Here is a 24,284-nt window from a genome sequence, read left to right on the forward strand (position 1 = left end):
TAAATAAATAAAATCTTAAAAAAAAAAAAAAAAAGTCTTTCCTTTTCTTGAATCTCTCCTGATATGGGCACAGAAACCCTAAAGGAGCCCACCACCTACAAAGGCTTTATCATCTCCATCCCTCCTTCCCCGCCCACCTTATGTCTGGCCCCTTCTGTCCCAAGGCAGCCTTCTCTGGCTGATGCTTGATGGGCCCATCTGCTCTCAGTCTGTATGGTGGGGGGAGTGGGGGTTCAGGCCCCTTGTCTGGGGCACTTGAGGCAAATGCTGGGTTTAGCCTTGGGCCCTATCCAGCCTCATGTCCCAGCATTCCTCCATATGGACTGGCCCTTCAGTACAGATGCACGGGTTGGGGGGGAGAGCAAACCACATTCAGCTCCTGCAAATACAACTCCACGGGTGCACCCGGGGAGTGAGAAAGAGAGCAAGAGCAAATTAAATAATGTTGTTCTCTGCCCTCCTCAGGCTGTTCCAGGGATTAAATACGTGAATATATACAAAATACCTCCACAGTGCCCAGGGCTCCAAGATTTCAAGGGCTCAGAAATGTGGGCTTCCTTTGTGCCCCCAGACCCACTCTGCAGCCTTCTCCGTGCTGCCCTGTATCCTAGGAGGCTCTGCATGGGCCCCCTGCCCTCTGACACCCAGCCAGTAGTGAGAGAGCCCAAGGAGAAAGGAAATGGGGCTCTGACTCCCCAGCTGGATCTCTGCTGGATCACCTTACATGCAGGTCTGACCTTTTCTTTGCAGCTAAGGTTCTCCCCTGTTCTGCCCTCCCCCCCTTCAGGGAACCTGGCCTCCTGCTGTGACCCCCGGGTGGAGGGGGGGAGGTCCTGTTCTACACCCTGTTGGCTCCTGTGTCTCTTAGTGGTGGTAGTGGCGGTGGCGGTGGCGGCGGCGGTGGGGGGGCGCGGGCAGCATCATTTCCTCTCTGTGAGCTCTTCCTTCACCTTCCAGACACCTGAAACATCAGCTCCCCTTGGTCTAGCCTTCCCTCCTGCTCCCCTACAACGCCTGTCCTATCATTCTCTGCGCCCGCGACACCACTTTGTTCCCACCTCTGCTGTGGCACGCACCAAGCTGTGTTGCATGTTCTCTCTTTACTCTACTGTCTCCCCACTCATCTGGGTGTGGTCCAGACCCAGGCCTGGGAGGAGGGCGCACAGGGAGGCCAACAAGCCCCTTTCCTCACCTGGGTCTGCACTTCTCTGTGCCTCATTTTCTTCATCTGTAAAATGGGGCTGAAAGTACCTGTTTTGTAGGAGTTCATCCTTCTCTGAGGGATTAATCATTGTTTTTCTTTTGTTTATTATTCATTGAATTAATAATCATTAAATGCTTGGCACAGTGCCTGGTAAATTAAGTTCTCAGTGTTTGTTTAGTTTTATTTAACTAAATGAGTGCGGGGGAATGCTGAGTGTCTTCTCAGCAGCTGGCAGACCGGGGCCCCTCCATAAATGCTGGTGGGATGAATGGATCCAGTCACACTTCCTCCCAGGCCTTCACAGCATGATCCCGAGTGGTACTGGGTATATTTTGATTCTTGTTTTGTTATTCTTCGTCTTTTCAAGACACTTTTAGGTCCTGCTAGCTGGTTCGTGGCATTTGACCCAGTGCTTAGCACAGCTGGTCATACCGTCCTTCCCCTGCTTCTCCTACCTCACTTGCTGCTCCTTCTCCTCCTTCTCTCCTCTAAGAGTGTTCTGGCTCTGTCGTGGGCCTTCTCTTCATTAGCACCGCGTCCCTAAGTGACCTCATCAGTCTCGGGGCTGAACTACCATTTACTCCTCAAGGACTCACTGAGGCTCCAGCATCGACCTCTCCCCACCATCTTCAGGCTCCCACAGCTACTGGCTTCTTAGTCACCTCTCTACTTAATGGAGGAACAGGCATCTCAAACTTCAAACATTCAAGATGGAGCTCTGCCGCTTCCCCTCCATTCCCACCAACCTGCTCCTCCCCAAATATAGACTCCCTCTTGAGGCCTCTCTCTCCACACCCAAAGCCACCCATCAGGAGAGCCCTCAGATCTACCTTTTCTTGGGTTCCTGGTCTGACAGCTCTTCATGCTAGTCCTAGTCCCCACCCCGGCCCGGGCTGCTGCAGCAGCCTCCTGTCTGCGGTCCCCCTTCTGCCCTTCTGCTCAGGGTCCCCTCAGTCTGCTCTACCAGCACCTGGAACAATCCCTTTTAAATGTAAAGGAGTCAGGCACTCCCCAGCTGGTTCCCATCACTCTGAGAACCCAAAGTCCTGACCAAGGCCTTCAAGGCCCCGACCCCACTCTCGTCCAACGTTCATTACTCTTCAATCCGTATTTCCTCTCAGAAACACCATCCTATCTGTGGTTCCTAAAGCAGGGCCTTTGTACTCACTGTTCCCTCTTCTTGGAATGTTCTTCCCTATATATCCGCATGGCTCCTTTTCTCACTTCATTCTGAATATGTGTTCAAATATCACCTCCTCAGAGAGACCTTCCCGACTACCATGTGGTTTTTCTCTCTATCCTCTCACCCCCATATTTTTTTTTTTCATATTCATTTGTCACTACTTGACATTCTATGATACTTGTATTGGCTTACTTGTTAACTGTCTGTCCCCTCCACTAAGGAGCCAGGGACTTTGTTTTATTATTCAATGGTTACGGTACTGCTGGGCATGTATTAGCAGCCCAGTCGATGTCTATTACACGCATGCATGCATGATCACAAAACAGTGGAAGGCAGGGGCTCTTTCTGACCTCCCTACTTATCCCGTCTTCCCCACCCAGGTGCCTGGCCTTGGGCAGGGTACACTACAGATATCCATAAATGCATGATTGCTGACCAGGCAATAAAAACTCCTTTGAGCAAATGAGTAACCAAGTTCCTGTAATGGGCAGGTGCAGTGAGCCGAGGGGGAGAGCCTTCTTTTGAAAATCTGGTTCTTCAGGGAAGAGGCTTAGTCTCTGATGCTCCTCTCCCTGCTCCTTGGTATTCTGGCCCAAGACTGTTGCTGGGAAGAGCATGCCAGTGTTGCCGATGTCCTTTGAAAAACTGCATAAGCCCAGAGGAACAGACTCTACTCACCAGCTTGGAGCCTCCTGGCTCCTCTCCAAGGATACTCTGCAGGTCTCTGCAGGTGGCTGTGGACCAGATGGTTACTATGGGTCTAGAGCAGCCAATCCTCGAATTCCTATTTAGTTCTAATGGTCCAGTGAGGTAAGCACTCTGAACCCCATCTCACAACTGAGGAAAGGAGAGCTCAGAGAGATTCAATGACTTGCCCAAGGTCTCACTGGCAGTGAGTGGCCGAGCTGAGATTTGACCCCAGTTCTACCTATAACTAACAGGTAATAGACAACAACAACGGACATTTGTTGCGGACTCACTAAATGCCAGGGTCTATTTAAACTCCCCACACGCATGTAGAACCAACACTCACAAGAACCTTACTAGCTAAATATTACTGTTATCCTCATTTAACAAATCAAAGAACTGAGGCTGGGAGAGGTGAATAACTTGCTCAAGGCCACATAGCATGTTCCATGACAATATGCAGGAACAACATGCCATCTCCAACAACTAAAGATTTAGGTTACAAACCATTCCCCATGGGTAAATGTGCTCCGCAACACTAAGCAAGGGAGAGCTAGGAAGCAACAGACAGGAGCTGTAAATTTCACCCAGTATGGCTGTGCGCCCCCCATCTGTATCCTCTGCAGCTTTGTCCTCTCTCCCCGGTTGCTAGATGATCTCCAGCCAGGGAAAGCAAGGCTGCTGCTCTCTGGGAAGCAGCAGGGCACAAAGTCCAATCTGAGGCCCCAGACTGGTGTCTGCCCTGCCTGCACACACAGGGCCATTAATAGGTAATGACTCTTGTGACGAGGAAGAGCAGGGCAGTGGAAACACAGAGGCCTGAGGCCTGTTGGAGCCTGCAGGGCCTGGAGAAGAGAAACAGAGGCTAACTCCAGGGCGCAGTCAGACACCAGGGACCCCAGAGGTAATTCTCGAAAAAGAGGCAAAGACTGGTACCCATAGGAAAAAGGCCAAAGAGGACTGGATGTTACTTTCTGCCCAGGGGTAGGAAACTGAAATTCAAACCCGGGTCTTGGGGGCGGGGACGGGAGGTAGTGTTCCTTCAAAGTGGGTTGCCTGAAATCTACACTCACCAAATGTCCTCAGCAGCTGAAATTTCTCTCCTCCCGTCCCTGTGCAATGGACACACTGCTGGACAGTCTTATACTTCCCTTGATATTCACCAGCCCCCAATCTCCTTCTGAACTTCCAGCTAAGCACCCTGACCTTGCCTACCTGAGCTCTACCCGCTCAGGCCTCAGAAGAGGTTCGGTTTGGTCTAAAGACACTGCCCCTGAGGGCAATGTGAGGGTGTCAGCGTGCACAGTCACTTGTCCCTGAGGCAGGGCCCGTGGGTAGCTCTGGACACCCTGGCTTCATCCTTGGGATCTGAAGCATCCTGAGTCCTGGTGGGGAGGTCTACTGAGTCACCTCCAATGGTCCTCTCTGGCCTCAGGGCCTCAGCAGCTCCTGCACAGCTCTGGAAACAGTTCTGGAAATGCCCTGGGTGAAATCCTGTAGCTTTCAGGGAGGACCTCTGAGAATCCTGGACCATCCTTGAGGTGCCTTTTTGGGACACACAAGGGGAGATGTGGCACTGCCTGAAGGATCTGGCTGACTTTCCTTACGTACTTCCTCCCTTCCTCCTTCTGCCCCCTGGTCAGCACCTGTTCCTCAGCTGCTTCTCAGGCCCTAAGAAATGCCCTGAAGCGGGGAGGGGGCTCCCTAAAGTGCTTTCTAACTCTTGTGTGTGTGTTTTTTTTTTTTTTTTTTTGAGAGGTCAGAGAGAAACAGTTTCCCTTTCCACCAATCCCCACCTCTCACACAGACACTGCCCCATACCCTCTCTGTATGCTCCAACAGCTCTCAGCTTGGGGCACTAGGAGCTGGGTTCTGCCCACTATGGGACAAGTCCGAGAAGCATCCTGTCTCAGGTCAAGGCTGGAAGAAATTTCAACCCCAGAAAAGTCCCAGTCCTGCAAGGCGGAAGGAGAAAGGACACTGTCTGAAGATCCATTTATGGGTTCCCACACCTAGAGTCCTAGTGCCCCTTCCCTTATTTTACTGGGATCCCTGCTGGAAACCAAACAACCCTCAGGTTCCACAGCCCTAAGGCCACACTGGAAAAGGGTGGGGTGGCGCCCAGTGTGTCCATCCCCCACCACCCTGTCAGAACTCCGGGGTCTTGAACGCTTTAGGGGTCCCTAGCAGCTCTGACCTTGTGCCGGAATTCTCGAGCCACCTTCCGGTCCATGGCTGCGCCAGATCGAGCCGCTACACAGATGGAGTCGCTACACAGCTCGCTCCTTCGGATGCCGGGTCGCTGCAAGCCGGCGGGAGCCTCACGGGAGATCCGCCGGCCCCGGGAGCTGTGGGGGCGGGGCCTGAGCGCGGTGAGGGCGGGGCCTGGGCGGGGCGGCTGGGAAGCCCGAGACACCTGTCCTGAAGCTTGTCGCCTCCCACCGACGACCGCGGAGCAAAGGGCCTGGAGTGTGTGTTTGTGGTGGCGGTGGCGGTGATCGGACTCCAGGCCAGCGCTCCCCTTGGAATGATCCCCGAATACAAGCGGCGGAGGGAGAGGATCTCGGGAGGCGTGGGCTGGTGTTTGAGACTTTTTGTGGCCGTCAGAATACTTTTTTGAGAAGGTCCCGAGAGTGTCGGAAGGGTAGGTAGGGATACTGTATGGATATGCAAATAGAGGCCCATTTGCGTGCTCCTGAGGTTTTCACCCCCTGCCAGGCATTTCAAATCCGAGTCCTTTCTATAATGACATTCACCTTGGGCTTATTCCCAGTCAGAAGAAATCTTTGATCTGTGAATTCCTTGGGGGCTGGGTCTTAAGCCCCTCACGAAGGCCTGAACCACTGAGGGCCAGGCAGTGCCTCTCCTGAGCCGACTTCCTCTCCCACCTCTCTAGCCCAAACCCACTCCAAACACACACATACACACACTCTCTCTCTCTCTCACTGAGGCATGGAAGAGCCTGGCAAAGACATCCTGGCTTACTGCTGACTTTACCCAGGGCCGAGACCCCATCTGGTTCATTTGATTCAATTCAACCAAAGTTTGTTCAACTCCTAGGTCTAGCGCTGGAGTGCAAAGACAATGATGAACCAAGCCTGGGACAGACTGAGAGGGAAGGAAGAGGGGAGTCAGGAGAGGGGTGATAAAAACAGAGGTGAATGGGAGAGAATGAGATCTTTAATCACAGAGCTAGCTAATGCCTGGAGTTAACCCAGGATGGGGGCCTGACCTGTTTGCAACAGGTCAGGGGGCAGGGGACAGGGAGATGGTCAGCAACCCAAAATAGTGTAACTTCAGGGACAACTGTAACTTCAGGGACACCTACAGACCCCCTCCCCTTTTCATCTTATCCTCAATACCTAAAGCTTGGCCAACAGACTTATTTTTACTGGGACTAAATTATTGCCTAGTTTAGGATGTAAAACCTTCCTGGAGAGGAACCTTCAAATATTACCCATGTTCTCACCTTTGTATTAACTAGTTAAGTCCAAGATAAAAGGAGAAGCCTTGCGGGATTTTCAAAGGTCCTGGAAAGATTACTCAAAATATATTCCCCTCCAGCTTACTTTGTTGATTCTCTACATCTCTTCACTAAGTCATATGGCTGTTATTTCACAGTTAGAATCCAGCAGAGTGGCAAATGGCCTTACAAGGGAAATGCATCCACTAGCCACTTCAGTCCTTTTCCATGAGCAGCACTCCCACAGACTCTCTTCTTCTTTAAATGCTTCCCCTCTTGGTTTTGAGGATGGCACTGAGGCCTTGCTCTCCTCTCCTATGAATGTTCCTTTTCAAGCTTCCCCTGCCTTCATCTATTCCCTGACCAGGGTTCCATCCTCGACTCCCTCCTCTTCCTCTCATCTATGCCTATGGCTTCAAATACTGTGTGTGGGGAAGTGTGCTTTATTTACCACTATATTCCCAGAACACTGTGTGGTAAGAAATAGATGCTCAACAAATTTGTTGAATGGACGAATGAATGAATGCTTCCCAAGTCTATATCCCTGCCTAGGGGTCTCCTGGGGCCACCAATGGCATTAAAATATTCTTCCTGGACAGGGAGTGTATCTTGTTCACAAAATTAAAGTGGTTTTTGTTGGTTGGTTGGTTTTGTCGCTGTTTTCCATTTTATTGTTGCTGCTGCTGTTGTGGTTAAAGTCTGGTTGTGAGGGGAGCAGTAATCTGGGAGTGTGACGCACTTCTGTGTTTCAGTCAAGGCTTTCTGAGCTGGGGCCTGAACTAGTGCTGGGCATACAGAGGACTAAGTCACAATCCATTCCCTAGAGGTGCTCAGAACGGGGGATGGGGGTGGGAGTAGAGTAGGGCCTCGGGGCTCTGGAAGCTGTAGTGGTTGAGTGGTGGGAGCACAGGCCAGAATTCTGCAGCCTTGAGCCTGCCACTGAGTGGCATGTCCCAGGGCATCTGTGAAAGGAGAGTGGAAGACCGGACTCACTCAAACAAGTGCCTGGGGTGTCTGGTGGAAGGATCTGCCAAGACCCACGCTTCTAAGTTGGGGATCTTTGAGGAGTAAAGGATGTTGGGAGCTGCACTTGCTCCCCCAGGGTATTGGGCCCAGTGATCTGAATCCAGACCCCTCTGGCGAGGATAAGCCACAGGACGAGAGGGGCAAAAGGGCAAAGGCTGGCGCCTAAGTTATGGTAATGAGCTGAGCCATCCAGTCACTCTAGCTCGGGGAGGAGCCAAGCGCCTGGGAGGAGGGGCCGAGGGAACCCTCGGCGAGAGAGCGAAAGGGACCGTGGCCGCGGAGTGGAGATGTGACCCTGCCTTCGCAAGGACAGGCATTGGGGCCCCCCCGGCCCTGCGCTCAGGCTTTCCAGTTTCCCCGCACCTCATGAGGTCCCTGGCCCCTGGAGCCACCACGCCGGCGCTCTGCCTTCTTCTGGCCTGCTTCTGGCTGGCGGGGGGCGAGCCGGGGGGCCAGTCCCTGCCGGTGCAGTCTCTCGGTGAGAGGGGTGTGGACTAGGGGAGGAGGGGGTCGGGAGAATGTTCAGGGGAACGGGCTTCGGCACGTTCTAGAAAGGGAAGAAAAAGAGGTTGGAAGGAGGTCGGTCAGGGCCATAGCCAAGGAGAGGATCGGAGGGGGCGCAGAAGGAAAAAGAGGCCAGCGACAGCCTGTTGGCGGGGGAGGGGGGGTGGGGGGGTGGGTGTTGCGGAGGTGGGCAGAATGGGTCCCAAGCTAGTCAGGATGGAAGAAACCCAGGTGGGGAGCTAGAGAGAACTGGGGCACAGAGAGTAAGAGGAAAGAGGGAGACCCCTGTTGGAGAGGTGGCCAGAGAGGGGGAGAACGGGTTGAAGTCTATAAGGAGAGAGAATTGGGGGGGATGAAGAAGAGGCTTCCTGGCAGGTGGGGAGGACAGGTGGTGGGAGACCCAGCAAAGGGAGGCCTGGCTTGAGTGGAGCGCAATCGTCCCCAGGTGCAGCACCCACAGTCCAGGGTGACGGCCAGCTGCAGCCACCCGAGCCGGCCCAGAAGCCCAGGTGAGTAGGAGCAAGCTTGCGGCTGCCCCACCCAGGCCTCCCTCCTTTATTCCAGGTATGGATGACCCCAGGGTTTTAGCGCGGAGGGTGGGGTGCCCTTGGGGTGATGGGGAGGCCTGTCCCATTCCTATCCCCTCCCCGATGTTAGGCTTGTTTCTTATCTCGCCACAGACATCAGGAGGTGACCCTTGCCACGGAGGATACAGCAACAGTGATGGGAAGCCAGGTGAGAGGAGGCCTGGAAGGCAGGCTTACACGGGGAGGGGCTTCTCTCTGTCTGGGACTGGGGCTGGCCAGGAGGTCTGTCGGTTGCAGGAAGGTTGTCTCTGCAGTTATTTGAAAGGGAACAGTGTTCCTAGTGTATGTCTGAAGTATGCAAATTCACGGGACACTTGTATTCCCACTTCACTAATCTCTTGGGACCCTGTGGTCAGTTCAATTTGTTTTTGTTTTTGCTGTGTTTTATTTGGGGAGGAGGGTACTACGATGCAATCAGGACAAAGCCGACTCTCCCGTGCCCTGGGGTGAAAGTATGAAGGTGGAGTTCTCTTGTCCCTGCCTGGTCTGGGGAGGTACAAAACCCCATAAGAGGCCCTATTCCATACCTTGAGCAGCAGGGGTTCTTTGAGAGGAGAGACCATTTTTGTTTTGCCTCTGGATCAGGTGACTTAGGCTCTTTTTCCAATCCTGTCCTGCATGCGTCTTTTCTACGATGGCAGGTGCATTACAAATCTCGCCCACCCCACAGCCAGATCCCCCAGAATACCTTGACCCTCAACTCACATACCTTGGCCCTAGGGATCTGCTCTGGGCAGCTCCTTGTGCCAGCAGTTTGGGGAGTATCATTTATAATAGAAAACAGTGTGCCTCCAATACCTCCCCTTTAGAAATAGGTAGGAAGACCCTGAAGGCAGGAAGAGAACTTGTTTATTCTGTAAGTGGTAGATAATCTAGGCTTTTGATTTCTCGTCTGACCATTTTTTCACGTCCCAAGTTTTAGAATCACAGTCGGATGCAGTTTGAGTTGAAAGAAAATAGTTTTTTTGTTGTTGATGTTGTTTTAAGATTTATTTATTTATTTTATTTGAGAGAGAAGGTTGGGAGGGCCAGAGGGAGAGGGAGAGAAGCAGGTAGCCCACCGCCGGGCTCCATCTCAGAACACTGAAATCATGACCTGAGCCAAAATCAAGAGTTGGATGCTTAACTCACTGAGTCACCCAAGCACCCTGTTATTCTTTTTATATATGATGATATCAAGGTAGGTGGGTAACCTGTTGGGGCCCCCAGGAAGCAGGTGAAACAAGGTCTACTGGTGGAGCCAGCCTGTTGCCCCACAACATAAATGCCCCACAGTACTCTAGGAATCCCTTTGTTTTGGTGGAGAAAATGACCCTCAGCCAAGCACCTTATTCCCCTGGCAGGATTCCTTCCTTGCTGGATTCCAGGGTAGGCCTCCCTCCCTTCTCCTTGGGGAAGCATCTGGAACAGACAACACCAGTAGGTTTCTCACGTTTCTCCTTAGAGCAAATAAGGGGTTGGAATGGCCTTCCTTTAAACCCACTGGAGTGGGTGTGGGGGAATGAAGTCATTAGCCAGAAAGTGAACCCGGAGATCCTTCAAGGGCTTCTGCCTGGACTTACCTCATCGGTAAGGGTGGGGGTCCCAGACCAGCAGCTAAGCAACCTTCATTTCAGGGCTGCCACATTCCTACAGAGCACAGCCATTCTCCAGAGAACTGATCGTATAGAGCAGGATGGAGGAAAAATGCATTGTTATTTACAGGAATCTCAATTTCACTGAAATTTAGCATTCCCTTTAATTATGCCTATAGGTTACAAACCACAATACAGCAGTAGCAGTGTCTGTGACTGTCACCAGGAGAAATCACAGATATTGTCATATCACCTTACACTTGTTGGTATTTCCAGATCTCCTCTATACTCACTACCTCAAAACTCTGGCCATGATAAGACCCATTGTTAGACCTTGCTGTTTAATGTAGTAATAAACAAGGCAAATAGTACCAAATCACACATTTTTATAAAATATTTTCATAACTATATTGCAATATAATTGATGTCTTTTGTCATCTTGTGTCTCATTTTATGTATTTATACACATTTTTCTAGGATTGGGTCAATAGATTTTGCTTGGTTATCAGAGAGGTTCCTGGCATCAAAAGGACTAGAAACTTCTGATTTATACTGAAGATGAATCATTTGGGCAGGATTTAAAAATTTCTCCGGAAAATGGCCTTGATTCTGTAATGCTATCTTGCCCTCATTAACACCAATCTCAGAAGCCACATCTGAGGTGGGGGCGAGGAGTGGAGAGACAAAAAGACTAGGTTTCATTAAGAGCTCTTTGGGGCCTGTGGGATACAAGACGATCGTTTTTCCCATGTTCTCTGAGGCCCTGTGAGATCGATTACGACAAAGATGGGAAGCCTGACTCCTGGGGCTCAGACTGGGTGTGCAGGGTAAGGAGAGCTGGGGAGGACCTAGGAACCAGAGACCAAAGTGGGACAAGGCCCAGGAGGGGCCAGTGACCTCCCAGGGGTCAGCAGGACAGTGAAAAGGGAGGTGGTGAGTACCCAGGGATGAGGCAGAGAGACTGGGCCCACCAAGGAGGGGCAAAGACGTGAGGCTGGGCTCCAGGGACAAAGGGTTCTGAATCTTCTCCATGTTCTAAGTCTGTGGCCAGAGGCTGGGGATTCTGCCCGAGGATGTAGAGATGACAGCGAGAGAGGAAGACGCGTGAGACAGATACCCACAGTGTGCTTGGTGCCTTGTTGGCCCTGTGACTAAGAACATAAACTCTCTGAGGGCTGGGACTTTGTCCCATTTACATTGGTAATCTATAGAAACAGGGAGCCTGGGGCTCTGAGAGGGGAGGAGCTTGTTATGCCCCAGACCCCAGAGCCAGGTGATATGAATGATATGAACCATCTCAGAGTAGGGGCCCAGGTATCCAAGTCAGCTAGCTCTGTGGTGACTGGACACACCTGATGTTCAGGATAGTTCTAATTTCAAGTGGTTTATATCTGGAGAAACCATGTGTTGGGATTTCTGGCCTGGAAGATAGATTTCTCAGCTAACTTTGCCTGTGTCCTCCTCCGATTTATGGTATCAGGGAGAGTCCTGGCTTGGAGCTGAGTTCTGAGGACCGTGGGTGGTGACCTGTGAGGAAGGTTGGGGTGGAAGATGGGGTGAGATGTTCTTCTGCCTTGGGGCAAGGGGCTGCCTTTGTTTCCTAGGCTTGCTTTGTGTGGTTTCTGTGGTGAGGAGGAAACATAGTTGTTCTCCAGATCAGGGGTTTTTGTGTTGGGCTGTGGGGGACTCAAAAATGTACTAGGGAGGGAAGAAGAGAGGGGAGGCTGGGGGGATATTGAAGCATGGAGGGGAGCGAAGATGTTCAGGCGGCCAAGATGCCACTTTGGAGGGTAAAAACCACCTTCACTCCCCTAGGGCAGGCCTGAGAATTCTCCCAGACCTCTCAGGTGGGCCTGGGGAAGTGGAGTGGCTGGGGGCCTCCCTCCTCCAGGAAGGGCCATGACCCTTAGGAAATCCCTCCCTGAGTTCTCTTCCTCGTCTTTAAAAGGAGATTGAAGTCCTGGACTCCTTGGCCATGTCTTCCTGGGAAAGGCGGCTCCATCGGGCCAAATGTGCGCCATCTTGTAAGTGACCCCCTCCCTGTGGCCTGTGGGAGGGCCCTGGCCCGCAGAGAAGCTGTGAGGCCAAACTAGGCTCTCCTCAGGGCCTCCTAGGTCCTCTTTGCCCTGCAAGGGGTTCCTTACCACCTTCCCCAGCCTGGCCTCCCAACTCTATTTTGCTTTCTCCTTGCTGGCTGAAGAGAGCTTCCTCTCCAGTGTCCTGTTCGTATGGCCCTGTGGCTTTTCCCTCTCATGCTGTCTGATGCCAGTGAGATTGGGATTCCTTGTTTAGTGGTTGTTTCCTCTCTCCACTTCACCCTGTTTCTGTGGCCTCTCCCCTCACCCTTTCCGGTATCCATGGCCCTTTCTCTTGCATCCTGGCTCCTTCCCTCACCACACTCTGCTCCCCTCTGTCTTATTGTGCTCTGTGCTCTGTGGCCTTTCTGTCTACCATCTTCTCAGTGTGAGGCACCTCCCCACTCCCTGGGTCGTGCTTAGTTGTCTTCCCCTGAGCTTAAGGAACAGTGAGGAAGAATGGTCCTTGAAGATTTCTGGGCAGTCTCCCTGCTTACCGCGCATGCTCCATACTCAGTCTGCCTTGCGTGGTGGCCAGGAACTTTAAGCAGAGGGAGCTGAAGGCCCAGGTGGGGATAGCCCGGGGTCACTTGATGCACACTGAGGACAGGTACTCTGAGACCCCATGCTGCCTCCCTGTCAGGGACGGAGCCAGGCAGCCAGATCTGAGGCACCCTACTGGTGCCACCACTAAGGCTAGCTACTGAGGAAGTCTGAGCCCACCTGTGGTGAGGATCTAAGTGCAGCTCTGGAAGGGCCGGGTCAGGTGCCTGGCATGAGGGAGGTGATGTATCCCGGGGTTCTGCCCAGCTTGGCGTAATGGGGGGGGTGCCTTCTGTGTCTCCCCTAAAGACTTGTTCTCCTGTTTCAACGGGGGAGAGTGTGTGTACCCAGCCTTCTGTGACTGTAGACGCTTCAATGCCACAGGACCACGCTGTCAGATGGGTGAGTCTGAACTTTGTCCCAGTCTTGGTATGGGCCTTGGGTACAGGGAAAGCTTGGGGGCCTGAGTCCTGGGGGTCCTAGGCTGGGAGGAGCAGGGGCTGGCCCTGCTAGCCTGTGGCCTGAGGCCCACTGCAGCTGCACGGACAGGTTCTATCTTCTCTGGCACAGTGTACAATGCCGGCCCTGAGCGGGACAGCATCTGCCGGGCATGGGGACAGCACCACGTGGAGACTTTTGATGGTCTCTACTACTACCTCTCCGGGAAGGGCAGCTACACCCTGGTGGGGCGCCATGAGCCTGAAGGGCAGACCTTCTCCATCCAGGTGAGGCCTTCTTTACCCTGCCAATCTAGGAAGGTTGCATGAGGCTCTGGAGCTTGTGCTGGCCAGAGCTCTGCTTGTCATAGTTAGAGAGTCTTCATCTGGAAGGAGCTGGGGCTCCTCAGTTCTCTCTTACCCACTTACTCCGGGTTGCCCCTGGCCAGTCATTGATTTAGTCACTTGGCATTAAGTGTTAGTCACCTATCTGTACTCTTCCCGGCACAAAACTTGGTAGTGGCCTTGTGGACAATAATACAGATGTGGTCTCTGTCCTCGTGGAACTCACAGTCTAATGGGGAAAACAGACATCAAGTTGAATGAATCATTTCAAGAGTAACAGAGCTTCAGAGGAGAAATGACAAATGTTAGAAGAGCATGTGGTGGAAGCCTAACCTTGTTTAGTGGGAAGGATAATGATCAGGGAAGACTTCCTGGAGGAAGTCACATTGAAGTTGAGATCTGAAGAATGAATTGGAGTTAGCCAAGTGAAGGGTCAGACGGATGAGTTAAGAACATTCTGGGTAAAGGGAATTTGGGTGCTAAGGACCTGAGATAACAAAGAACATCACGCCTCTGAGGAAATGGTAGAGGTCCTGGATGACTCAGTTCAGGGTTCTCTCTTCTAAGAAGCCCTCCTGGATGCACTGACCTCCTCACCTGGCTCAGGGGCTGCTCTCTGTGTAACCAAAGTTCTATATTGTTGCATGGTCCATGCCTTTCTCTTACAAAGGTCTGTTTCCAGGTTGGTCTTTTCTACTGGATAGAAGCTTTCTAGGCTGGACCATGTCTTTCCATTTGGTGTTCCCAGAACCCAGATTAGTGCTCAGTAAAACTTCGTCCTGTCTATGAACACATGCGTGAGACTCACTGTCAGGTAGATCTGATTTCCATGCTTACCCTGGGCGCTGAGTGGAGGTCATTACACCTCCATCTGGAGAGAAGTCTGCCTGGGGAGCCAGCTCTGCTGAGGGGCACCTTGGTTAAGACTGAGCTAGCTCCAGGGGCTTGGGAGTTTGGGGAGGTCCTGGTGCTCACTGTCATCCCTCTGCTGGCAAGTATACCCCTCTGTCTCCGGCATAGACCTGTCAAGGGGCTGCCAAGGTACCGCACCCTGGATGGGCTGACCAACTCTGTCCTCTCTGCCTTGGCATATCACACATTGGGATTTCTCATGATGGTCATTTCGTGATGGTTATGTTATAATTACTTAGAGTAATGGGGTGCCATGCATTCATGGATTATGAAATAAATTTAATGAGTTATAACCAGCACCCCCCTCCCTGGAAGAAAGAAAGAAAGAAAAAAAAGAAAAGAAAAGAAAGAAAGAAAGGGAGAAAAGAAGGAAAAAAGAAAAAAAAACTAAAGAGAATGGAAAATATAATGTGGATGAATTACACATTAACAGGGGTGAATATTATTTTGTAACATTTTTGTTTTATTTATATATGTATATATTTATATTTCTTACTGTGGGTCATGATCTAAAGTCTGAAAAATTTAATTAGACCGTGGGGTGGCTTTCACAGGCCCCACTTTCAGCTGACCTAACTCCAGCCTGCTCCAACACATTTAAGGTAATCTAGTGGAAGGGTTTCTACACTGGGAAGAGAAACATTGAAGGTTTTCCCTAAGCCCTGGGAGCCTCAGTTCTCCCCCTTCTCTTGGGTCTCCTGGCTTTGAGGTGAAGGTTCTGCCTGAGGAGGAGGCAGAGGAGACAGGCACGTGACAGGCAGCACGGGAGTGACATGTGTGGCTGGGGGTGTAGGGAAGGACTAGACCGTCCCCCTAGCCTGCCAGGGTCATGGTAGGAGTGTGTGTTTATAGTGTGTGTATGAGAGTGCCCAGTGAATCTATGAGGGGTGTGTGTGTGTGTGTGTGTGTGTGTATGTGTGTGTTCTGTGTCAGAAGGTGTGAGTGCTTAACTTGGCTTTGAATCTGATGGGAAAATCTGGGTTACAAAAATGAAAAACTCAGAAATAGGGAGACAGCACAATGTCTTGGAAAGAGCCCTGAAATTTAGCCTTCAGTCCTGGGATGGAATCCTGGCTGTGTGTGTGTGTGTGTGTGTGAGACCTTCATCACTAAACCTCTCTGAATATCAGTTGCCTCCTCTGGGAGATGTGTATCACCACAGCTATTTCCTCTGTGGGGTGCTTGGCACACGGAGGGCAGGTGATTACATCAAGTGGGAGCTTCGCAGGGTGTCTCTGGGCTCAGAACAGAAGCTCGGGGCCAGGCCTTTGGCAGGAACCCTGCACAGTGACCTCTAACCCCCGCAACCAGGTGCACAACGACCCCCAGTGTGGCTCTTCCCCCTACGCCTGCTCCAGGTCGGTCAGCCTCTTCTTTGCGGGCGAGCAGGAGATCCGTCTGGCCAAGGAGGTCACCCACGGAGGCGAGAGGTAACTGTAACACCTGCCCTGAGCTCGCCTGCTCCCTGGCACTGGTGGTGGGGGAGGGTGAGCACCTTCCTTCGAAAGCCTGAAGGAAACCGTTTTCTGGGGGCAAACAGCGGATTGTCCACTGTCAAGGCAGCAACATACGGGCAGGCCAGCTGGGTTTCTTGTCATCTGGGTTTAAAGAAAAATGAGTCCCTCAAGATTTTTGAGAAACTCTGTGGGTTTCCAGGTAGTGGGTATTTGGGCCAATAGCAGAATTTTCCAGATAGTTGAGAATATACCACTACAAGCATACTTACTTTTTTTCTTTCACAATTTTGAGGGAATCTTCCTGAATGGATCATACAAGTTGAAGCCTCCTCAGAGCAGATACTGAGCACAGTTTCACCTTTTCTGATGACAAAGGGTCATTTGAATGTCACTTATCTTGCTGGGACGTCTGGGACCAGGGGAATGAGGACTCTTCCCCCCACACCACATGGCCCAGACTGTGGTTCTGAAATCTTTCCCGTTATCTTGTCTTCACTGTCCTCTCCTTCCCTTGCTGTCCGCTGTCACGCTGCTGCTGGGTGGGGAGAGGGAGTCGTCCTGTGAGGACCCTTTTCCCGTTCTCATTTCCTGCTTCAGATCTGGAAACTGGGTAACCAAGCTCTCTGGGGCCAAGTGTAAAACTGAAAGTCCAAGTCCAAGTCCATATACCAACTGAAGAAAAGATTGGTATATGGATCTTTGGGTACCAATTTTGGCCGGTTAGACCCTTTTTTGTTTTTGTTTTTCTTCCCTGATTTTCAGGTGGATTGAAAGTTGACACATTCCAGACAAGCTAGGAGACCCTGTCCCATACAACTGGGAATGTGGTTGGGACGGCTATGACCCTGCTTCTTTTCTTCCACTCCCAGTTTTCCTTATCCCTCAGCTCTTTTCTCTTCTTCCCCCTTTCTTGCTCCCCACCCAAAAACCCAAACCGTCAGTGTCTGCTTCTACCATTTCTCCCATCTAGGAGAAAGGAGCTGACGGCTTCACTCTTAAGATTTATCCCTGCCAGGGAAATTGCAATTTTGAAAGCAAGCTTTAAACTCTGAAGACAAAAGAATCCCTATCTAATGGTGGACTTCAGATACAGGGGAAGTCAGGGGGAGGGAATGTGGGGGCCGCAGATACCATGCTACCAGGCATTTGCTCAGGCGGGTGCTGGGTATATGATGGGTCCTGCAGGCAGAGGACGACAGGTCCTTTGGTGAAGGGACTGGATGAGTGGAGGTGGCGTGAACAGCTTGAAGCTCTGGGCCATGCCCTGCAGGGTCCAACTGCCACAGGCAATGGGGAGAGTGCGTCTGCAGCGGCTGGCCGGCTACATCCTTGTGCGGCATCAGTCAGCCTTCACGCTGGCCTGGGACGGTGCCTCAGCCGTCTACATCAAGATGAGCCCGGAGTTCCTGGGCTGGACTCATGGACTGTGTGGGAACAACAATGCTGACCCCCAGGACGATCTGGTGACCAGCTATGGTGAGGAGCAGGGCAAGTGGCCTCCGAGGACTTTGGGTGGTGTAGGGGATGGGCCAGGCTGGGCTGGGCGGGAGAGGCCTTGGGGCAGAACCCTGGGCTGGAGATACTGAAGACACAGCAGGAGGCCAGGGACCGCCCCCCCTTCCTACCCAGTGTGTGGCTTCAGGCATGTTCTTAACCACTCAGCCTCAGTTTCCCTATCTGTAGAACAGTCATAAGGAGAGCCCATACACACTAGGGTTGTGTGAGGGTCTAAAGGGCACTTTGCTAGGGGGGATTGACCCCACAAGATGAGTATGTTCCGGGGGCAGGGAGCCAAAGGCCGGAGAGAGGCCGGATGAGAAAGGGCCCCATGGGAGCTGAAGATGCCTGTGGAGGTGTGGTAAGAAGTACGAGTGAAGCCTACAGGGCCAAATCGTGGCTGCTCTGCCCGGAAGAAGGGAAGTGATCTCTTTGAGCACCCACAGCATACCGAACGCTTAACATGCAGTTTTTGCAGTAACCTCATGGGGGCACTATCTGCCCTGTTTCACATACGGGAGAGCTGAGGCTCAGGGAGGTGCGGGAGCTTGTCCAGACTCACATTCCCCACCCCCCCCACCCACCCCCCACCCCCCCCCCCCCCGCCCCGAGGCTGGAGCAGTAGGGAGCTACTACAGGTTCTATTGCCTATTATTACTGGCTTTTCCAGGAGAATGGTTCCATTGGGAAATGCAGACTGGGATGGGGGCCAGGAGGCTGGATTCTTCCACTCCTTGCCCACCTTTTGGCATCTCTTCGGCTCCCCCTGCCCTCTCTCAGAGCCCTCTATGGCCCCTTCCCTGTGGTCATGCTCATTCTTACCTCCAGGGAAGCTGACCGATGACGTGGCTGAGTTTGTGCACAGCTGGCAGGAGCAGGCCCCCAACCAGCCTCCGAGGCCTACAACTTCCTCCCTGCCTCGCCCACCGTGTCTACAGCAGAGCCCAGGAGCCATGCAGGTCTGGACCCTGGGGAGAGCACCTCCCCCTACCCATTCTAGTGTCTGGGGTGGTTCCTTTCCTATCCACCTCTTAGAAAGTCTCTGATTGCAGGGGCCCAGGCTCATCTGTGCCTATGGTGCCACCCTTTTGTCTCCACCATTCTTGTTCTCTCTCCTGAGCTCAAATTGGCGTTCGGTGTGTGGGGCTGGTGAAGTCCAAGGGCTGTGTGTGGCTTTGCCAGCCCCCAGCTCAGCTGCTGGCCCTTTCCCTAGGGTGTGTACGACCGGTGTGAGGCACTGCTGAGGCCCCCCTTTGATGCCTGCCATGCCTACGTCAGCCCTCTGCCCTTCACAGCCAGCTGTACCAGCGATCTCTGCCAGTGAGTAGGCAGCCCAGAGTGGAGCTGGGATTGGGTTGTGGGGAGACCTGTTTTGGTATTGCAGGGACCGGGGGACAGGGAGGCAAGGGGGCTCAGCATGTGGGCCACTGAGCCTGACAATCACAGGCCCTGGCGGATAGGCTTCACAAAACTCAGAAATTCCTATCTGTGTAGGTGGGACAGAGCTTCCCTAGTCTCTGAAGCCCAGAAATGGGGACTGATGCCTTCGGGGTCAAATAAGTCAATGGCAGTGTGGGGACTGGAGCTCAGGTGTCCTGCCTCCATCTGTATATGTATAGATATCTTCCCCGTCTCCCTTTCCTAGCTGCGTCACAAGGAGGGCTGCCTTGAGCCCTGGAAGACTTCAGAGGGTGCTAGAGGGCATGTGACAGATTGGGCTCTGGTGTGACGCTCCGTTTCCTGGCACAGGTCTGTGGGCGACGAAGCCACCTGGTGCCGGGCGCTGGCTGAGTACGCCCGAGCATGTGCCCAGGCAGGGCGGCCGCTGCGGGACTGGAGGACCCAGCTCCGGCAATGCGGTAGGGGCGTCCTGCTGGTGGGCAGGGAGGGGTTTACCTGAGCTCTGTCCTGGGGCTCTGGGTGGCATCCTCGGGCCTCAGCTCAATGTCCTGTCCCGCTTAGAACCACAGCTGTTGGAGCTAAGTCCTGAGGCCCCATCCTCCTGTGACCGAGGAGCAGACAGGCTCAGAGTGGAGGGACTGGCCTAGGGTCCCAGAGCCAGCTAAGGGTCGTTCTCAGAGCCTCCCATGCTCTGGCCAACTTCTTGGTCATCCAGTGCTCCCACCAGGGATAGGGGAGCAGGAAGATCACAGCCCTTCTTCCCCCTACCCCAAGGCCTGGAGTAGGGGTTGGGTCTGTCCTGGCAGAGCCTGAGCCGGACTGTCCCCTACCCCCGCAGCCGTGCAGTGCAAGGAGAAGTCCTTCACCTACAACGAGTGCATTGCCTGCTGCCCCGCCTCCTGCCAGTCCCGGGCGTCCTGCATGGACAGTGAGATCGCCTGTGTGGACGGCTGCTACTGCCCCGACGGTATGCCGGGGGTGGGGGGAGCCTGGCAGTGTCTTCCTGGGCTGGCACGGATGAGCATGAAGCAGGGGCTCAGAGGGGCCGTGTTTGTGGAAAAGATGAAGGAAGGAACACACAACTGATTAGGGAGTAACTAAATGACCGGCTTCAGGGAGGTGACGGTGAGGGTGGCTGTCCATCCCCATGTTTCATTTGATCCAGACTGAGCTTTGTAAGGTGTGTAGACCAGGACAGGTCATTCGTTTGGTCATTTGTTCTTTTTTCGCACAGGCATTTGCTTAAACACTTACCCACGTTTTTTAGGGGGTGTAAATTTGCAGCATGTCTGTAGGTGCAGCTCACTTGGTGGGGTAGGGTTTGAGATCAAAATATAATGGGAAACAAGGACACTGACTTTAGGGGTCAGAATCCAGTTGCGGTGATAAGATACACATCCTTACGACTCCCATCTGAGGCATAATGTAGTGAGGACCTGCTCAGGGGTTCAGACAAGCAGAGACATAGGAATTCAGTGTGGGGAGAGATTGTCAGGGAAGGCTTCCTGGAGGAAGTGGTACCTAAGCTGGTTCTAGATGCAGTGACAGGCTTTTGAGAGGTGGGGATGAGAAGCTAGTCAGTATGCAGGCTGCTTGGGGGGGTGAGGTGAGATTATTTGCCCAGAGGGGTTCCAATCTGGCCTGAGCCACGGATTTATGCAGGAGGGAGCTTGAAAGCAGGCTCAGGGGTGAAAACTTGGATGAGGGGATCTTTGTCCCAGGCCCAGGCCAACCACAGATGGTATATGAGCAGGAGTGGAGGTGAGTCAGGTGGGCCTTTGGTGTTACCCTAGGGCTGATCCTTGAGGATGGGGACTGCGTGGCACCAGCTGAGTGTCCCTGTGAGTTCCATGGGACCCTGTACCCGACTGGCTCTGTGGTGAAAGAAGATTGCAACGCATGGTCTGTGTCCATAGCCCAGGGGGTAGGAGGGAGTGGTGATTTCCAGGGTTTTCCATCAGTGTTGTCCATCTGGGGTCTGGGAGCCCTGGGGATGTGGGGGCCCTCACTCAGCATCTCTAAGTCCCAGGAGATCTCATTTGAGCTAAGCCTTGGAGGTGGAGGAAATCCCTGCTACCCATTGTAGAGACGGGAAGACCAAGGGCTGGGCACAGGAGCTCTGTGGATCCTGCAATCCTCCAGCATCTATCCTAGGCCTGGAGAAGTGAGCCGTGCCTCCTTGGTCTCTGTGTTTCAGCACATGCACTGCAGGCAAATGGGTGTGCAGCTCCGCTGTCTGCCCAGGTATGTCTGAACCCCACCTCAGACTCCAACCCCTTCTTCTAGCCCGCAGCTTTTTGGGGCAGGAAATTTGAGGGAGTTCCCAGCTTGACCCACTTTGTTTCCTCAGAGCCATTTTGCCTGGTTAGGGGATTTCTTCTGCTCCTGTCAGGGAGGGATTTTAAGGGGGGTGGTTTATCTAAGGACCTTCCTGAGCTTGGGGGGTTTGACCAGAGACTGGTCTCCAAGCTCAGGCCTTGGTCTCCTAGAAGGGGAAATGCCCAGGACAGGGCTGTATCTCCTTTCAGATGGGCCTGTGGGGGGCAGGGCTACTTCTTCCCAGTGACCAGAATGTCAAAAAGAGGGCCAGCACTCCAAACATGGCCCGAATTCCTGAGGACAGGGAGCTGTCTCTTCCTGGGGCCGAGGCCGTCCCTGTGGACGCAGCTCCCATGTGACAGCACCTTTCTCTGCCCCTCAGCTGAGTGTTCAGTGACTGGCGACATCCATTTCACAACCTTCGACGGCCGCCGGTACACGTTCCCCGCCACATGTCAGTACATCCTGGCCAAGAGCCGCTCCTCCGGCACCTTCACAGTGACGCTGCAGAATGCCCCATGTGGTCCGGTAAGGGCTGGGGACCTCAGGCCCAATCCAGCCAGCCACCCCTGCTCTCTGCCTCCTTAGAGAGGCTGAGCAACTTAGGGCAGGGTTTCCACAGCCAACTCATGCTGATGTCTAGTCTTTCTGGGCAGAGCCAGGGGGGTAGGAGCATATGTTTCGTCTCTAGAACATCTGCTAGCTGAGAGGCACTTCCCCTTTCTGGGCCTCAGAGTGTTTTTTGTTTGTTTGTTTGTTTGTTTGTTTGTTTTTTAAATCTCTAAAATGGGTCTGATTTAACTTAATCTTTTCTGCTTCCTTGGATTGTATCTTCAACATCTCCATATTCATTCATTGATTCATTTATTCGTTCAGTAGGTACTGAACATCTGTTTGTGCCAGAAGTTGTGTTGGGTCTCGGAGACTATTATGAATTGGATTTGGCTCTGCCCTCCTGGGCCTTGTGCTTTGGTAGGTGAGGCAGATACGTTGACCCCATTATCCACCATGTTATCGGAGCTGGGACAATGTGGACCTCACAGGGTAGGTTTCCGTGGAGGAACTTTTCTTTGTTGTTGTTTTACCTGGATGTCAAGTGGGAGGAGGCGTGGATCCGGAAAGATTTCCTAGAGGTGGTGACCCATGAGCTGTGTCAGCCACTTGTGAACGTAACTGAGAAAATGGCCAACTTGCTGGTCTGGGGTAGTTGTGAGTTTATCTGTCTCTCAGTGGCTGCATTTTCCCTGAGCCCTGGTCTGGGCTACACTCAAGCTCCTTCCTGTGCAACAGAGCAGGGGTTCATACCCGTAGCCAGGCAGCCACCCCCAAACCCACCTCCCTGCCTGCCTTCCTCCCCAATGATGTCAGGTGGGTGAGCAGACATCACTCAGAGGTGCCCCTCCCTGGCCCTGGGGACCTAGGTTGGGCTATGGACAAGGGAGAGGGCTGTGCTTTCTTCCTTTCGAGACTTGAGTGCCCTGCCCCCCAGCAGAGAATGGCCTGGATCTGCCCTTGGCTGCTCTCTGAATCAGAAGAATACTTGTCCTCAAAAGCCAGGTTACTCTCATCCTGAGGGTTGCAAAAGAAAAAGCAAAGCAGACAGGCATGGCCCAGTGGGACTCCTACCCATTTATAAAGTTCTAGAGTCTTAGAATGCCTGGGGCTATGGGACCTTGGAGGTCCCTTACCAGCCCTCTTTCTACCGTGTTCTGGATGGTGGCCAGCTGGCCTTGGCCTGAGGTAACCTGCTTCATTGCTTAACACTCTCTCTTGATAGCACTTTCCTTTTACCATGAGCCAGGTCTCCTTGTGACTTCATCCACACTGATGAGCCAGTAGAAGGCCAGCCCTCTGCCAGGTCTGTGTGGAGCACAGTGAGGGTTACACAGATGAGTCAGACCCTGGTCCTAGCCACCAGGAGCTCACAGCCCCGTGTGAGAGTCAGTCATGTCCTCAGGTCAAGTGCTTCACTATGACATACAAGAGACAGTGCTGTCAGAGGAGAGTTCTGTGGAGAAAGAAATATTCCTACGGGTCAGAAGAAAGGATCAAGGAGAGCCTCATGGCAGAAGTGGCATTTGAGCTGAATAACCTAAAAAGTGGGCCTAGAAAGATAAATGGAAATAAGATATGTCTATTTGAGGATGGGGCAGAAGGGCAACCCAGGAGGTTCAGGTCATATGAAAGAAAGCAACGAGGATGGAATGTTCTAGAATACATTAAGGCAGATGCAGAAGGACTTGACTGGCTGGTAAGGTGCAGGGTGTGTGGGAGAGAAGCAGGAGGAGTCAAAGATGAAGCCATGACTTCAGTCCTGGGTGGACACAAGGTGGTAGGGTGAGGATGTTAACAGAGAGGAGGGTGCTGGTAAAGTATTTGCAGAGTACTTTGAATTTTGATAAATCATTTTGCATAGGACATCTAGTTTAAAGCTCAAAATACCTCCATGTAGTCATCATTATTATTCTCCCCAGTTAAAATATGGTAAGACAGGCCAACAGAGGCCTTCGGCTATTCCTGATAACCCCCAGCCAGCAGGAGGGGGAGCAGAGCCGGAACCAAGGCTGGAAGCCCAGAAAGCCTGTCACAGCCTCTTAACACACCCACCCCCAAATCAGGGAGTGTTTACAGCCTTTCAAGTATTTTTTCAAGTAGATCTTATTTTTCAGAGTAGCTTTAGATTTTATGGAAAAAATGTAAAGGTAGTACCTAGAGTTCCTATATACCCCACACCTAATTTCTCCTATGATTAACATCATACATTAGCATGGTACATTCACTGCAAATAATGAACCAATGTTTGTTTAGACATTAACTAAAGTCTGCACTTCACTCATATTTCCATATTTATATTTTCAACCCAATACCATTTTTCTCTGTTTCAACCTGCCACATTACATTTAGTCATCGTGTCTCCTAGGCTCTTCCTTATTGTTGTAGTTTCTTTCTTTCTTTCCTTTTTAAGTCTGTGGGTGTGTTTTTGGTTTTTTTGTTTTTGTTTTGTTTTTGAGAGAGAGGGAGGGAGAGAGAGGGCACGTGCATGAGCCAGGGACAGGGGCAGAGGGAAAGA

The 24,284-nt window shown here is 52.4% G+C and overlaps 2 protein-coding genes across 2 annotated transcripts in view; one reads left to right on the forward strand and one right to left on the reverse strand.

The window, feature by feature from the left end:
• USH1C (USH1 protein network component harmonin) overlaps nt 1-5,435 on the reverse strand; it is a 45,266-nt gene extending 39,831 nt beyond the window's left edge. The window contains 1 exon segment of the mRNA XM_059137590.1: nt 5,272-5,435. Coding sequence (XP_058993573.1) covers nt 5,272-5,307 — 36 coding nt within the window. The 5' untranslated portion in view covers nt 5,308-5,435.
• A 2,383-nt stretch (nt 5,436-7,818) lies between these two features.
• Nucleotides 7,819-24,284, forward strand: part of OTOG (otogelin) — a 76,836-nt gene continuing 60,370 nt past the window's right edge. Inside the window, exons 1-15 of the mRNA XM_059137621.1 lie at nt 7,819-8,041; nt 8,513-8,576; nt 8,748-8,802; nt 12,177-12,252; nt 13,156-13,248; nt 13,417-13,571; nt 15,852-15,970; nt 17,268-17,473; nt 18,323-18,453; nt 18,708-18,814; nt 19,244-19,353; nt 19,734-19,862; nt 20,689-20,797; nt 21,093-21,139; nt 21,597-21,742. Of these exons, the coding sequence (XP_058993604.1) occupies nt 7,930-8,041; nt 8,513-8,576; nt 8,748-8,802; nt 12,177-12,252; nt 13,156-13,248; nt 13,417-13,571; nt 15,852-15,970; nt 17,268-17,473; nt 18,323-18,453; nt 18,708-18,814; nt 19,244-19,353; nt 19,734-19,862; nt 20,689-20,797; nt 21,093-21,139; nt 21,597-21,742 (1,659 nt within the window). The 5' untranslated portion in view covers nt 7,819-7,929. The remainder of the gene's footprint in view (nt 8,042-8,512; nt 8,577-8,747; nt 8,803-12,176; nt 12,253-13,155; nt 13,249-13,416; nt 13,572-15,851; nt 15,971-17,267; nt 17,474-18,322; nt 18,454-18,707; nt 18,815-19,243; nt 19,354-19,733; nt 19,863-20,688; nt 20,798-21,092; nt 21,140-21,596; nt 21,743-24,284) is intronic.

Source organism: Mustela lutreola, chromosome 1, assembly GCF_030435805.1.
Source record: "Mustela lutreola isolate mMusLut2 chromosome 1, mMusLut2.pri, whole genome shotgun sequence".
In the NCBI taxonomy this organism is placed as follows: domain Eukaryota; kingdom Metazoa; phylum Chordata; class Mammalia; order Carnivora; family Mustelidae; genus Mustela; species Mustela lutreola.